This window comes from Ambystoma mexicanum, chromosome 2q, assembly GCF_040938575.1.
Source record: "Ambystoma mexicanum isolate Mex_15411 chromosome 2q, UKY_AmexF1_1, whole genome shotgun sequence".
NCBI lineage: Eukaryota > Metazoa > Chordata > Amphibia > Caudata > Ambystomatidae > Ambystoma > Ambystoma mexicanum.
In genome coordinates this window covers 351,956,669-351,972,896 of record NC_090924.1, presented here as the reverse complement: position 1 = coordinate 351,972,896, position 16,228 = coordinate 351,956,669, and the positions used below count along the sequence as shown (strand labels likewise).

Sequence of the window (16,228 nt, the reverse complement as noted above, 5' to 3'; positions counted from 1 at the left end):
AGCAAGCAGGGGGCAGCAAAGCAGTGGTGGAGACCAGAGAATACTCCCAAGATCATGGAAAGTGACGTACTGGATACATGAGGGGAACAGAGAGCAAACATCACCAAAGACTGCATGGCAGACTGGAAGGAAATGGAGGCTAAAAGGTTGGTGGGTCTGAAGGCCCTAATACAGATTCCCAGGAAGAACCCCAGCCTATAAGGGGAAGAGATGGGAGTTTGGGAAAGTCAAGACAGATATTAGTTCAGGGGGACAGCTCACTGAGTATACAATGTGGACTTAGCAAACGTTCTAGACAGTAAGGGGAGGGCTATATAAAGCAGAAGAGGCAGTCTTCAGTGAGAGGTGTTTGGTGAGGTTAGAGGAAGTGCAGGAGGACCAGGAAACTAGCCAAGTGAGTAGCAGGTGGGGGATGAGTTGGAGGAGAGTACTGGCATGTTTGGAGAGAGTCGTGGTGATGTGTGTGGATTGATAGAGTGGTACACTTTTTGTTTTATCTCTGTATGTGAATGAGTGAAGATGATAAGTGGTAGGAGTGTACAGATAGGAGTGAGAGGGAAGTCAAATCAGAAGGGAGAAGGGGAGTAGACATAGGACGAGTGAGAGTCAGAGTAGGAGCAGGAGGGAAACAGTAAGATTAAGGAGGAAGGAGGAGATTAGAGATGTTAGGAAGGAGTGAGGGGTGGGGAGGAGTAAGGAGTGGTGGGAAGGGTGAGATTAAGAGTTGCATGGTCATCGACCAAGTGGACTGGTAGAGGTAGACGATCTGGCAACCCCTGTTTAGGTCACCTAGAAAGTCCCAGAGGAATAGAGATAGATAAGGCTGTGGCCTGTAGGCACCACAGAGTAGAGATTGCTTAGACAGTTGGGGAAACCAGTCTGCAGTGAACAATACAAACAAAGAACCTTTGAGAGTAGGGAGCCTGAGTAAGGGAAGGTGGAGCCTCATCAAGGTTGGCAGCAAGTGTACAGCGACAACTCCTAGACTCAGGGCCCCAACTGTCTTTGTTTGTATTTTTGGGCTTAATAAAAGCTGAAAATGCATTGAGACAGTCACACGAGTTATTGACAGCCTTGTTACACATGTGGTGCAGTTTGCCCTGATTGTCATGTTTACTAATTGCTCAACTGGAAGGGATTGCAAAGGTTGACAGTTCAAAGGCAGATGCCACATTTTTGGGATCAGGTAGCACTTTCATGGTGGGCCCGGAATGGAGCTCCCTGTACTATTTGGGTTGAGGGCCTCTTTGTTTTCAGTCGTTTGAGTGGTTTGAGATCCTGGTGGTCTGCATTTGGTGAGAAGCAAGAAAAAAGCAATGTGGGTGGGTTCACACGCCTTCCACTCGCTCCTCTGTTTTCACAAAGCACTAGCCAGCTTGTGATCCCATGATAACCTTCCTGTATACTGTCATGAACCAAAGTATACCCACTGCAGCAGCCCCATGACAGGCCCGTTTGTTCCCTAAAAACCTGCATGTGGTTCCCCATAATTGTCTGTTCTCCCTCCTAAGGAACTTTTGCAGAACTGACTAAGGAGTGAACAGATGCTCGGGGGGATCCCCCAGGCACTTCTTCCAGGGGTTGCATCACAACGCTGGTGGCCTCCCTTAGTCCTTAAGCCTCCTGGTCCCCTCTTTCTGCATCTGACAGGTAACATTGTTAAAAATCAAAGGGTGCTTGCTCAGTGATAATGTGATGTTTTTGTATCAGTTACTGCTTCCGGTTTGACATGCCAGTGCAAATTCCGTTTGTGTCTAGCCTTTCTCTAGGGGAAGTGATTCTTTGCCAGGAGCCTCTGGGCTTTGGGCCGAAGTGCAACATTATCCACAGTGTCTGGGGTGCGTGATTGGGAAGTAGGTGAATTTGTGGAGAACTGTCTTGGCGTTAAAGCAGCAGAGTAGTATTGGGCGAGGTCTTGAAGTAGGAAGCATCAAGAAGGATACTTCTCTTAAAGGAGAATTGCTGAGAAGACGTGGGTTGCTATACATCAAAACCCACACCAATCCCAGATGTCAATTGCTCAGCCTCCTTTCTGCCCCGGTCTATGGTAAAGAAAGTTTTGGTCTATTGGTGAATGCCCTATTTAATGATAAAGGATGGTTTCCTGACTTTACTAGGGGTACATCATACCCTATACTGAAAAGGGTTTTCTCCAAAAAGGTAAGACAGTGGGATTGGTGGGCAAATTAAAGGCATGTGGAGTCCTTACAGAGTTATGTCTGCATGACAAATGATATGCTTAAGTATCTGCAGCCTCAAGTCTACCTTAGACAATGCCCTAATAGGGGTATGCGGGCATTTAGGCTAAGGCTGAGGATAAATCAGTTACAGATACTAACAGTCATGGGTCCACAGATGGGCCTCCCAAAAAAGACAGATATTGTCGGTAGTGTCATAATAGGTTATACCCAGAGACAGCCAAACATATTCTTACCGAATGTGGGACATTGGGCCCAGAACATATGAAGTGGTTGGGACCATTCGTTTATAATTTGGATTACATTAAGAGTGATAATTTCTGGTAATATTGTCTCAACACGGATAGCCAAAAAGTTCATATTGCCATTAATCAACTGTGGTTAACTATTAAAAAACGTTTAGTGTAAAGTGCCTTAATGTATTGTCTCAATGAAATAGCTGGTAATGTACTTAGTGGTTTTTAATGCCCTGGCAAATGCATGATGGTTTCATTGTATCATACATTGTATATTGTATCTGTTTTAATGGCATAATGGATTTGATATACTGTGTTTTTATTGCTATTGTGTTTTTAGTGTTTTCTTTGTAAAGTTTCTTTGCAACTAAACAAATAAATAAATAATGAAGTAGGAAGCAAGTAACAGGTGTCAGCAGAGATACCCAATATCCAGTCAGTCAAGTTCAGGTGGCAATATGGCTCTAGGTCACTAAGATAAGATGCTTCCTATGCTGGTGTTAAATGTTACAAATTAATGTAATCCAGTGTGTTTAACACATCTTTCTAATGAACATAAACAAAAACTCCAACTCCCACAATGTAGTCATCTTTTTAGCTGCAAGTTCAGGATGAGAAATAGTGTGGTACATTGGGACTATACGGTCATCTAGCCAGGGCAAGATTAGTGGTGCTTCGGGAATAGAAGACATTGGTGTAGTGATGACAGTAGCCAATCAGATGATGGCACTAGCTGACATCTTAAAAGTTGAAAATACAATGGCAAATCAGTGACCTTGCTCAGCTTTCCTCCAGATTCTCATAACAGACGAGAGCAGGCAGGTGTCTTAAGGTAGTACTTCTATAACCATAAAACAAGAGATGTACCCTTACTATATTTATGATAACCACAGAAATACAAGGACAGGTCAAAACAATTATTTGGCCTGAATTCTTGGACTGTTTATGAATATAGAAATGAGTTGCTCAATTCTAGCAATCACTAGAGAGGTTAGCCGCTGAATGCATATTACCACCCACTCAGGGGGTTATTACTAAACATGCAAAGAAACAATAGATCATTGGTACAAGAATTAAAAAATATATATGTAGGAAAACTAGAGAGATTATATCAAATGTTTTTACTACTGAATATGGTGACTAAAGCAATTCGAAAGGTTCAAGGGTTACAAGTGCTTAGATACATTGAAAATAATCAGCAGATTGTGAAACAAATTGAAAATAAATGGTAAAAACAAATTACATATATCAAAGGTGAGATAAAACAACTCAGAGAGGATAGTGCTTCAGATTCAAATCACTAACATATATTTTGATATTGTGAAAACAGACATATAGATGCATGTGCAATTTGCTAATGAGTTCATTGCATCATGAGTCCTCTTATTTGGTACAATAGTTCATTGTTGACATAGCAAAAGTTGTTTGGTGGGGAAATCAATAAATGATACAGGGTCTTTTGATGCAAGATATCTGTTCAATTGCCGACGTATACTTCTATAACCACCTCTGGCTGGGTTATATGTCTGCAGAGGTTAGACAAGGTTCTGTGCTTCGTTGGTTAATCTGTGATAGAGCAATAGAAGCCCAAGAGCAGCAAGCACACCATTTACAATAGGTGGTGCTTAGTGATGTTAACAGGTAAATGCCAGTGACCATTACTGTGGCGCTTTTTTATTAGAATCCTCTTAGGTTTTAATAAGCTAAGATTGCTGAGAGATTAGATATTATGGGGCACACAACAAGCTGCAAGCAGTGTGAAACACTGACACCTTTCATGCATTTTAATTTACCTTCAAGCTCATTTTGATAAAATTAGTAATTTGGTGGCAGGGAGCTGTTACGTTTGCACTTTAACATAAACGGGTTCCCACCACCAAATTTTTATACTTTGCACTGCGGAGCGCAAATGTAAAGGGCAAAAGGTGGCGTACAAGTGTGCGCGGTGCCATTTGCCCTTCACATTTGCACTCTGAGTGCAAAGTGAGTAAACACTGCCTAGCATGCTGGCACGCTAAACACAGTTTACTTTTGATTTTGAGCGCTGCTTGCAATGCTCACTTGGCAAGCAGCGCTCACAATTGCAATTTAACGCTGTCCAACATGCTTGCATGTTAGAGAACATTTAATTACCATTGTGAACACTGTTTATCATGCTTGAATGGTAAGCAGTGTTCACAATTAAAAATAACGCTGTCTGACATTCAAGCATGATGACAGCATTTACAATGGATCCCTATGGATTCTGTCTGTTTTATGTTGGTGCATAACGCTTGCAGACCTCTTAGGGATCTCCAGCATTTGCGCCAGGATGAAAATCCATGCCAGTGCAAATGCTGGGGCATTTGTATAGCAGAGAGGAAGAGAGGCCCCCCTCCTCTCATCCATACAAATAAATGAAAATGGGGGATAACATGCGTGAAAGACTTTACGCAAGACTTTTACATTTTCATTACGTTACGCCACCATGGAAACAAGCCCCTTGTGTCTTTAGGAGATTTTTGTAGATTCTTATTAATTTGCATTCAGAATTTTGTATGCTTACATTCAGGATTGGGAAAATAAAGGTACAATCATATTGGGTAATTTTCCATGTACCACAGATTGGAAAAAGTGATGGTAAAAGTATCTACCCATGTTTTGTATGAATTGGTAGTCGAAGTATATGAGGCTGATTTTGTATAAATTAGAAGAATGGACCTAAAACGTTCACTTGCTCTTCCATGTCTCCCTGCAAATCTGCCTGTTTTGCTCACCAGCATGTATTTTTATGCTGGTGGAAAACCAATGGATTCCTGTGGAATCCTCCTGACTTTTACACCTGGTAAAAGCAGGCCGATTCCAAAGGAGTCCTTTGGAGATGGTGCGCACAATCTTTAATTTCAGGTGGTATTTACACTTTTCAAGACACATAGTGGAAAAGTGAAGAGTAAAGGTGATTTCACCTGTGTTTTACTGTGTATACTGTGTACTTTTCCACTAGGTGGCAGAAACAAATAAAATTGCACACGGGGACCTTTTGCAAAAAAGCAGATGCAGAAGTGGTCCCCTCCAAGGAATTTAGGATTCAAAACAACACTACTCCATACACTTATTGATCAATCTGTTTTTTGCAATGATCTACACACATTGTCCGATGGTTTATTGTGTGGACTGGACACTCTCAAAGTCTTCTTTATAAACATACTATTATTTTAGGGTTTGAAAATCTAACATTAATACCTATTTGTTATAACCTGAGCTAGGAAGATACCCAGTGAACTATTTACCTTTCAGACTGAGCTCAAATTCCAGCCTCGCAACTTAACTAAAGTGTGTGACCCTAGGCAAATCATTTAATCTCACTGTGCATCTCACAGTGACTTACCTGACAAAATTAGGTGCCCATAGAAGAGTTTCATTTGGCAGTGCACACCGTTCCAAAAGAGACACACTCAAGGTTTAAAAGTCTAATTTTGATCCACATATAATGTTATTTTATATGTTAATTGGCATTTATATAGCGCTCTATATTTCATTGGTATGATCTAAAAGCGCTTGTGGGTTGAACGCCCTTGGGGACCGTAGTCCAGGTCATTTGAGAGAGTCGGGTAGCATAGGGTGCTAAGGTGCACTCAATATGTGAGCAGCTGATGCGTATGCCTGATGGTAGCTGCAGCCTAACATTAGGTGTGGTGGTATTGAGAGATCAGTTGAATGTGTGCAGTCTGGTGGTTGGTCTCTGAGACTGCATTCTGGCAGCATTAGGCCTCTGTAGGTGTGCAGATAGGCCAATCTTTTTCCGTGGGGTATAGCAGCACTGTAGCAGGATGTTGAGGTGTTCATAGAGTATTGTTCGTATGTGAGCAGCTAGGTTGAAATTGATCAAAGGGTATAGCTGCACTCTATTGTGTGTTGGTGTAGAGAGTGAGCATAGTGATAGGAGAGATGAGTGTTTAGAGTGGATGTTTTATTCTTACGAGCCCACTGTTCCGGATTACACCCTCATGTTTCGCAGAAGCTGCACTCAGAGGGAGATGGCACAGGAGGCGGCTAGGTCTGTGTAGTAGACTCAGGAAGCGGATAGTCAGCAGTTACATATTTTAGCACCTGCAGGACGTTAAGGTTGTCATCTATGGTATCAGTCTTCTAATTCGGTCTTGGTGACTTATTAGTCGATTTCAGTGGTCTCTTAATAAATAATATTGACCCTTCATATTAACCACACAAAGCAGCAGAAGGTGTTTCAAAATGTATATGTCGTCCTGAGGATACTAATTACATTTCCTGTTGCTGATGTATCCTGTCACTCTCTGTAGAATAAAAGCACCCCTTCACACCCTCAACTCAATTAAAAATGTGCTGCAAACATGCAGCAGCAAAAATACAGTGTATGCTTCAAAGTGATATTTAAGCCACAAAAAGTCCCATTTCATGCTGCAGTATTCTGGAGGATCTCTCATTCCCAAGATGATCCCCGGGCTGGAAGTCCCTCCTCTGCAGCCTGGGGCATAGTGTTTGTTTGGGGGTAGGGGTCATGGGGCCTAGTGTTTGATGGGGGTGAGAGGCAATAAGGGGCACCAGGGCCATGCCATTGGTGGGGGGAGGGAGGACATTTGGGGGACCATGCCCATGACATTTGGTGGGGGGACATGGGGCTTGCTGTTAAATTGTGGTCCGGGGGGGACATGCAGTTTGGTGGGGGCCTCAAGGGACATGGGATATGCCATTTGGTGGGTGGGGGGTTTGAGTAGGACCATCGCCATACAATTTGGTGGAGGGGGGAATAGGGGCAACCAGAGCCATGCCATTGATGGGGAATGGGGGAGGGGAAGAACCAGGGCAATGCGTTGAATAAAAATTGGGGCTGACAAAGCCCCCTGCCGCCACCTGCCCGACTGCCGCCCCTCCCCAAACACATTTATTTTTCGGCCCACTATAGGCAGCATGTAGGATACATTTGGCCCTCTGCCAAAATCAGTTGTTTACCCGTGGTGTAGGCAATGGAAGATGAAAAGAGTGTCTGACCGTAAGGAGATGAGGGAGCGGATGGAAGAAGAGACCAGAGGAATTTGGAAGGGGTACAGGAGAGCCTGTGGTTTTGGAAAGGGTACCGGAGAGCCTGTGGTTTTGGAAGGGGTACCTGAGAGCCTGTGGTTTTAGAAGGGATGAACAGATTGAAGGGTAAAGCAGCTTTTCCAATTTAACACATTGAGTGATCCTGGACAAAAACAGTTTGTCAGCAGGACATGCTAAGGTGGCCAGGCTGTTTCCATCTAGTCCTACTTCTAAGCACACAAATTGAATAGTACAAAAGAAAACTTAAAATACATGGAACATTTGTCCCTAAAGCTCCTCAATGTCACACTTGTGACAGCCATTAACTCCTCCCACCCTAAGCTCAGCCTACCCAATGCTCTCTGTCAATCTTGCCCACGGAGCCCGTTGCATCAATTCTGCCACTGCTTACAGGGTTGACTTACTGAGTGTACGATAGATGGGCAGGCCAGCAATGGAGGTGGTTTCACCTTTCAGCGCGTGGTCACCTCTTCAGTCAGCACACAAGCGGAAGAAGGCTCCAGTGCTCTTCTACCAGGCTTTCCTGCTGGGGAGTACTTGGCCATTAGCCACCCCAGTATTTATGTGGAGATCCGGGCTCGAGAAGGTGGTCAAGCCCCAATCATATTCAGGCAGCCATTCAAATGGGAAGGCGGGGGCAACTGAGGGCCGGGCGCATACCAGTCCAAGGCAATTTTAAAGATAAATATGCGGCAGCTTCCTAGGGAAAAAGCCTACGTGTATGGACCAGTGAAGCCAAATGGATTACATCAACACCATATATGGTCATCACTGGCTTCCTGGTGGACGACGGCCATTTTAGCATCTTGCCCCAAATTATTCTTCAAAAAGACAGTCTGGCTGTTGTGGATGCGTGGATTTTAGTGGGGTGACCTGACTGTACCCCCAAAACTAGTGGAAGTGACCAAGCAGGTGGTCTGCACTAAGCCAGTTAGGTAAAGAAAGTACATGCTGTGCTAAAAAAAAGAGGGTATTTTTAGTAAACAGTATGCTTTATCCTGTATGTCTAGCCTCAGGCTTCAGGGGTCCGCATCAGAATGGCCCCTCTGCAGGATCTCTCAGGGTCAGACCCCATCAGTGTGAGCACCTGAACCAAGGAACTCCAGATAGGAAGAGTGAAGGCAAAACCGGGACCTTGCATGGCACTCCATCCATCATCCTTGGCTCAAAGCCATAAGAGATCCATTGCAAAAATGCGAAACATTGAACAAATAACACGTAACATAAAAATTGGCATTAGCGATCATGTCACCAATTTCGTTTTTATCCCACAGTTTGAAAGTAACATTCAAGTGCATACGTAGGTTCTGATGATACAGTGCAGGTCAACACCGAGTAAAACCCCTTTATCTTAAATTAGGCACAATGGTTTTTTCCAACAAATTGATATATACTTAACCCAAAATGCATGGCAGACTCAACCTCCTGAGGGTAAATCGGGCAAACAGCCAAATCCTCAGGAGCCTGAGGGTGAGACCAACAAGCAGTTACACCGCTGATGGGTAACAGGTGAAATCTAGATCGTATTTGCCACTTCCCCGAACATGCCAAATTCATCAACAATAAATACGTTTCAATTGATGAATTAAGTGATATAACAAAGCGGTCCCTATTCGAGGCTTTGCATAAGTCGTGGTTTTCCCTATCCTGAGTGCAACTTTGATATGATAATTTCTGCACAAAAACTCAGTTTTCTGTATCCTCTCCAGAGCAGAGAATCAACACTGCCAGTTAATTATCATTTGTATTTTTTTTTATTTATTTGAACTTATAAAGCGCTTGCACCAAAGCGCTGTACAAATTAAACATAGCAGTACAAACAATTTAATTTAAAGGTAGCAGTGCAAAGCCGCAGGATTTGCATTGCGCAATTCCACTATTAGGAGATCTCTAATAATCTTCCTGTGGAAGAACGCAGACAAATTCAACCCTACGACTCTGGGCGGGTCATATTCACTCAACCACGCACAAGGACTTGGCGCTTTAAGAGCAATGCGGTGGTGACATGCTCAATATAAAAGGCAAATAACATAACACACAGAAAACCAGAACAACCCTGGCCTACAAGCAAATACATGAGTAATACATTCAGCTCATGGTGAAGAGCGAAACCTGGCACTGTACGTAGAAGCTGTAAATATATATGTATATTTTTTTAATGTATTCTCCTCCTAGTTTAGGACTGCTGAGTGGGCATTTACAGATTTTTGGTGGGCCTTGCTTGATCAGGCCCTACCCTGTACTTTTACCAGAGACTGGTTTCTCAGCGCAGGATCAGGATTCAAACCTGTGTTGCGCCGCGTTGCCTTGCATCCAAGACAAACGCGCTGCCCCTGAGCCCCTGCCCCTTACATACAAACAAACATGTTTGATAGTGATTCAGCAAGAAACCCTGTTGAGTACTGGAAGTTGAACTCTGCTCTTTTCATTAGTCGCATTTCACTCCCTAGCAAACAAAATGTCTGCAAATTGCATGGCATACATACCAATTTGGACAGCTGCTAAACAGTATGTGTGGCTCTGGCTGTTTCTGCATTCATTCTCCATTGCTGAGTTTCCTGAAGCTCTGTTTGGTCTTGTTTTGGTCCATTTCCTGCCATGATTACCTCAGGGGTCGGACTGAGCCATAAAATTGTCTAGGGCACCAGTAAAAAAGTGGCCCACGGATGCGAAATGGCTGTTCATTCCTTTTGTGAATGATTGAGTAGTACCCAAGAAGGAGTTTTTGGGCAAAATTTGATGCAAATTGTGTATTTTAAAGAACATTTACTCAGCAACACTGGTCAAAACTATTAGCCGCATAGTGAAGTCGTTAAAAAAAGTGAACTACTTAGAACAAAAAAAACAAGCCCAGACCAGCGTGTTGCGTTTTTGGTTTGACCATGGGTCTATTGCCCTACAGGCCAGTCCGGCCCTGAATGTGAGAAGAGAGACCGCAGGCAACCTCGGGCCAGAGAAAAGGAAACGCACAGAGAAACTATGGAAGGTTTCCATGTGGAGGCTGGTGCACGGCAGTGGCGGGATTGTGCCTACGTCAGGCAAGGTGCAGTCATTTAACGTCGTCCACGGTGCTTTTATTTATCACCGCATCGTCACGGCCTTTGAGCATTTCAATCACAGGGAGAAAGAAACAAAATGAATCCTCGTCGGCTTGATTGATGCCCCCGTCATGCAATCTGCTGCAAAAACACACCAAATCAGCAAAGCTCCAGACGGAGCCCCGCCCTCCAGCCCCTGCGTCGGTTCGCTTGGGTTCCCGCCCGCTGCGCGAGGCCCGCCTCGCCAGGAGTGTGAAAAGCTCCATTAAAGCAGCATGGAGAGCAGATGTGGCACTCCTGGACTCCGCGCAGGGCACGTGCCGGGCCCGACTGTGAGGGATGTGATGGGGTGCGGAAGAGGCGCAGCAGGATGCCCCCCTCCCCCCAGTCCTCCATCGAAGGTGCTGGCCCCTGAGCCCCTCCCTTCGGAGAGGCCCGCGTGAAGCGCGGGGAGGGCAGCAAAGGCCAGGGATTTCTTTTCACTGCCGATGCCATCTTCATGACGTGCTCTATTCCGATGCCACTTTAAAAAAAAATGAAAGTACATCATGCTTAATTGCTTCTGATGGTTTCTTCTATTGACTCTCAAGTGACCTGGAAAATGTGATTCCCCAGCGAGCCGTCGAGGCCACGGCTGTGCCCTGAACCCGTTTAAATGTCATGTTTTAAACTCTACACCACCAGTGCCGCCCTCGCCAAGCCTGTACACTCAGCCAGGGCAGGGTCCTCTGGGCCCTTCACCTGCAAGGTTCATTTTCAAAGCGTGGTATGGAGCACACACCAGCAGCCGCTGAAAATATGCCCCGAAAGGCCCTTTCCTGTCGCCATCACATTACACACCGCAGGAAGTAGAACATGCGGTTATTTGTGGGAGGGCAATAACACCCCCAAGGCGGGAAATATGTCGGATGCTTGCCTGCACAGAACCCTGCTGGGGATTTGTGTTTCATGCTGTGCTGCAAGGGGTTCATGGCGGTGCCGCAGGGATTTTGTAGAGAGGTGTTGTGGTCATTCCTTTCCCGTTGTGGCGTTTCGTGTGTCAGTGGCACGTTGTTGCTATTTGTTTTGGTGCAGTTGTTTTCTGCAGGGTGTCATTCTTAAGGTTGAAAAGGAGTGTGGGAGCCCCTCTACTGAAAACAAACGTGGGCCAAATACCCTGTTCTGTGGAATTTCGTCCACTCAGGAGGGTCTACAACCACGTTTTAGCTCACTGCCCCCTTCACAGAGGAGAAATATCCATTTGCATATTAGTCTCATATCACAAACAAGGGCAGTCCAGCATGGATTTGTTAAGCAATTCTCCTCTGAACAAGAGTAACATCAGCAACCCCAGACATGCTTTTCGACATTGCTGGGCCTCTTCAGTGAGGTGAAGAAGAGCCTCTCTAAGACACAGTGAGCAAGGGGTTCCTGTCTGGATTACCCTGGGTTACTTAGGGTGAAACCCCAAGTTTTACAAAGTAACAAAGGAGTGTGGGAGCCCTACTGCTGAGAACGAACATGGGCCAAATACCCTGTTCTGTGGAATTTCGTCCACTCAGGAGGGTCTACAGCCACGTTTTAGCTCACTGCACCCTTCACAGAGGAGAAATATCCATTTGCATATCAGTCTAGTACAAACAAGGGCAGTCCATCATGGATTTGTTAGGCAATTCTCTTCTGAACAATAGTACCATCAGCAACCCCAGACACGTGTTTCTGCCTTGTTGAGCCTCCTCAGTGAGGTGAAGCTGAGCCTCTCAAAGGCACAGTGAGCAAGTGGTCTACGTCCAGATTACCCTTGGTTACTTAGGGTGAAACCCCAAGTTTTGCATAATTGAAAAGGAGTTTAGGAGTGCCTGTACTGAGAACGTGCATGAGTAAAATACATTGTCCCATGGAATTTCCTCCACTCAGGAGTGTCTACAACCACATTTTAGTGAGTCATTATTGACAGGATTTAAGAGTCATTATTGACTGCGTTTTCAGCTGTTTGGGTGGGTTCCATCCTCTCGTGGAAGTCCTTGACTTTTGTGGTTGTAACTTTGACATCTGTGGGTGGACAATCTTGTGTTGTCCATTATTTTCCTCAGTTGGCAGTTCTGTCTGCATGGAGGTTGTTTGTTGCCAGTTTGGTTGGTCATTTTTGTTTTGACCTCACTGGTTAGTGGACATTGCTCTTGGCTGTGGGGAGTCTTGGTTTGGGTCCTCTGGAGTGTTTTATGCTTTCGGTGGTGTCCGACTGGATTTGGGGATGTGTTGTGTTGTTTGTGTTCACAGGAGAGCATTTGGTTTGTGCACAGTGTGGCAGGTCTGGGGCTTCCAGAGAGTGGCAAACTCAAGCGGAAGGCTGGTATGTTCCTTGGTGGTCAGGTGCGCTAGGTTGTGTTTTTGCTCAGGGAGGAGCAAAGGCTGTTCTCAGGCGTGGCAGGTTTGAGGCTCAGGTGGCGGGGGTCACCACAGGGCAAATAGTCTGTTTATTTGGTGCTTATTTATCTGGACGGCGAGCAGTGGCAGTTGTGGTCTTTGTCCTCTAGTCAATTCAGCAGGCACCATGCTGTCACTCCTGCTGTGTGTTGGTTAGATTGTGCAGGAGGGAGTAGGTTGGAGTTTCTGTTCCTGGTGGTCTGCACGTTTGTGTGTTTTTGCCTATGGAACATTAAGGTTGGTAGGCAGTGTTTTGCGTTAGGGTTGGGGTCTCCTGTTCCATTCAGTGGTCAAGGATGGTTCTGGGAGTTATGCCTACGTTGGTGCAATGCATTTGCCATTTTTTAGATCTACGGAGGGAGAGGGGTAGTAGTCTGCTGGTCAGAGTACATGCTGTTGGAATGTATGGTGCAGCTGGTGGAATGCATTGCATGGGTGGAATGTTCTGTGTACCGGGATCTGAGTGTTCCGGCATTACTGGCAGTGGGAAGGAGCTGGCTGGGGGTGCTGGATGCCAGCAATATATTGTCCCATACTTGGAGTTATCTTGTACACTGGTAACAAAGAATTTACCTAACTCTGGACTCTCCTGGCACTCATTCACTGGAAGAACCCTGATGCATCAAAATGCATGTCAATGGGCAGTCATGTTTCATTCCTTAAGATCATTTTATTTGGTTCCCACCATTAAATACAATGTAAAAATATCAATAAAACCAAAGTTGCATAGACATAAATCCTAAAACAGGATAAAACCACCCCACTGAAACCCAATATACCAGTAATGATGCATTGACTTGTGTACAGACATCTTCCTGGACTAGCTGTCTGAGTAGTTCTGGTTAGCCATTCGGCTTGCAGCTAATGAACACGCGGGTGAGTGTTTCTTGGTTTAGTGGGGTGAAAGACAGCAGGGAATGGGTGCGGGGTGTCTGGTCTGGGTCCTGGATGGTAGCATCAGGGTTGAGGTCTGTGTTAACGGGGCTGATGTTTTGCCTGATGGTGTCAATGATTGTGGAAAAAGTCATTCGCTCCATAAATGTAGCATCTGTTTGATGGGTTTGGCCTGGATGTTGGCCTTGCAGAACTCCTTTAGGATTATAGAAAGTTATCTTAGAATGTTTCGAGGTCACATGAGGTGTTCAGAAAAGAGTGGCGGGCCTTGCTTCAACCATTTGCTTTTCATACTGAGCTAGACTGGACTTTAAGCTGAGATTGCCCCCCCACACCTCACCTCTACCATGCCATCTCCAGTCAGAAAAGGATTATTCTTTCTTAGAGCAGCCAGAGTGATTTTATTGAGATGGGTGATTGGAGCTGTTATGATATTGGCTTTCTTCAGTGAAGCTGATGCGTGCACACCTGTAGCTGGACGGGTTTGGAAGTGGGTCTTAATGGGCCAATTGCGGGTTGGGATATTTTACTCAGGGTGGGGGATTGCGCGCACAGCTTGTGGAAGCCATGTTTCCTGGGTCCTTTTGAAAAATGTTTCAGAGAAGGCCACAGCTAGGCTTTCAAAGACTTCATCCCAGACCTCGCACCCCCTCCAGGCGATCCCTGCACCACTTTGAGCTGTTTCAAGCTCTCACTCCTCCCCTCTTAAGACTGCCTCAGGAACAGAGAAAATAAATGTTACTCTGTGAGGGAAAGGCCACGTTTCGTACATGCACTTACAGGTTAATTACAGGCCAAGTCCACCTGCTGCCTGCCACTTCACACCAAAACAAACGAATGGCCAAACTAGAGTATAGCTCCTTAGCCAGTCTCTTTTTAACTTGAAACAGTTTTGGAAAATGGATTACCAGTCAAGACTTTAATGGGCGTCAAAACGAATAGTATTTTATGTTTCCTCATGTACACTGACTGGGTGCCCTTGTAGCGGCAGAGCAGCACTGAAGCCATAATACGGGATGTGGCACAATAGAGCTACATACAAATGTGATTGGTTGGCAAAAATTGGGAAGCCCACAAGGATGTGCAGCTGTGATGTTATTCTCTGCCCGGGAGAGAGACACGCCAGGTGATGCGCGACACGTCAAACATAAGGCTGAGGTATTCTTGCTTGTGAACCGGAATAAGGGTCACGTGGGTGCGAGTCACAAGAACGCAACTTGTTACGTATGATGGCGCGATCCACTGTGGGTGTAGCTTGTGTAACGTCGATAGGCAGAGTGGAATTGTGCAGCCATAATATTGTACTGTTAAACCATGCCCCTTAAGGTTATAGGCTGTTCACTTAGGAAGTTCATCGTTAACATAACTGACTAAAAATATATTATTGTTTTTTGAATGGACCACATTATGAAAAACCCTAAAAAAACAGTCTGTGCTCAGGGGCTTCTGCATGTTTGCCTTATTGAATTTATTTGGCGGTTTTCCACATGGGGTGTCGCCCAAAAGTGTTGCTTCTTCTATTCAGCACCATGTTAGAGGCACAAGTCTGTCCTTAGTATCTGTGCCGGACTTGAAAACGCCTTTGAAACCCTCTGCTGTGCCATTCCCCAAGAGCACAGTATTTCTTCTATGTCCACGCAAACGCATGGCCATAATACTTAGGTGCCTACAATGAGTATGCTTGCTCACAGGACTTAGCCATAAAAAAACTGGTATACCTCTTACAAATATACATATATCCACATAAAATATCTGTCAAATCGGGATAGCAAGTACTACATATGGGAAGGCCAGGAAAGGCACAGGAAGTGCTCAAAACACACATGCCCACCCAGCAAAGTGCATGGTAATAAAATTACCTGAACTCGTCTCAATATAATCCTATCTGCCTTGATTTATCTCTATGTCATATCCTCCTTCCTTACGAGAACCCTTGTTTCTTAGGATTCCCACCATCCCAGATCATTCTCCACCCTCAGATGTGTGCCCCCTCTTCCCAAGTGATTCTCTCATCTCGCTTGATGCACACTTGTCCCGTGCACCTTCCCAATTCTGATCCCAGGTGAGTCTTACCCCCTTGCAGATGGCCACAGCTTCCTTGGTCATAGATTTGGGATACGCCACGTTGTGCTCCATGATGGATTGGAAAAGCTCATCTTCATCTTCCCCTTCGAACGGAGCCTGAAAGGGAAAAAGGGAGAGAAAGTAGCAGATGTGACTGCCCCAACCATCCAACCAATAAGGAGGGAGCCATGCTGGTACCGTCCAAAAGAAAAAGCAGCAATGACAGAGGCAGCCATCAAACCGGAATGGAGGAAACTGCAACAACACGCGCAGCAATCCATCCCAAAAGAAAGAAAGCATCAATGACAATGACACACATCCAACCAACAAGGAG

At 45.2% G+C, this 16,228-nt stretch overlaps 1 protein-coding gene across 1 annotated transcript in view; it reads right to left on the bottom strand.

Annotated features, from left to right (window-relative positions):
• Window positions 1-16,228, bottom strand: part of PRKCB (protein kinase C beta) — a 1,331,636-nt gene that overhangs the window by 68,777 nt on the left and 1,246,631 nt on the right. The window contains exon 15 of the mRNA XM_069647368.1: window positions 15,904-16,011. Within this exon, the coding sequence (XP_069503469.1) occupies window positions 15,904-16,011 (108 nt within the window). The remainder of the gene's footprint in view (window positions 1-15,903; window positions 16,012-16,228) is intronic.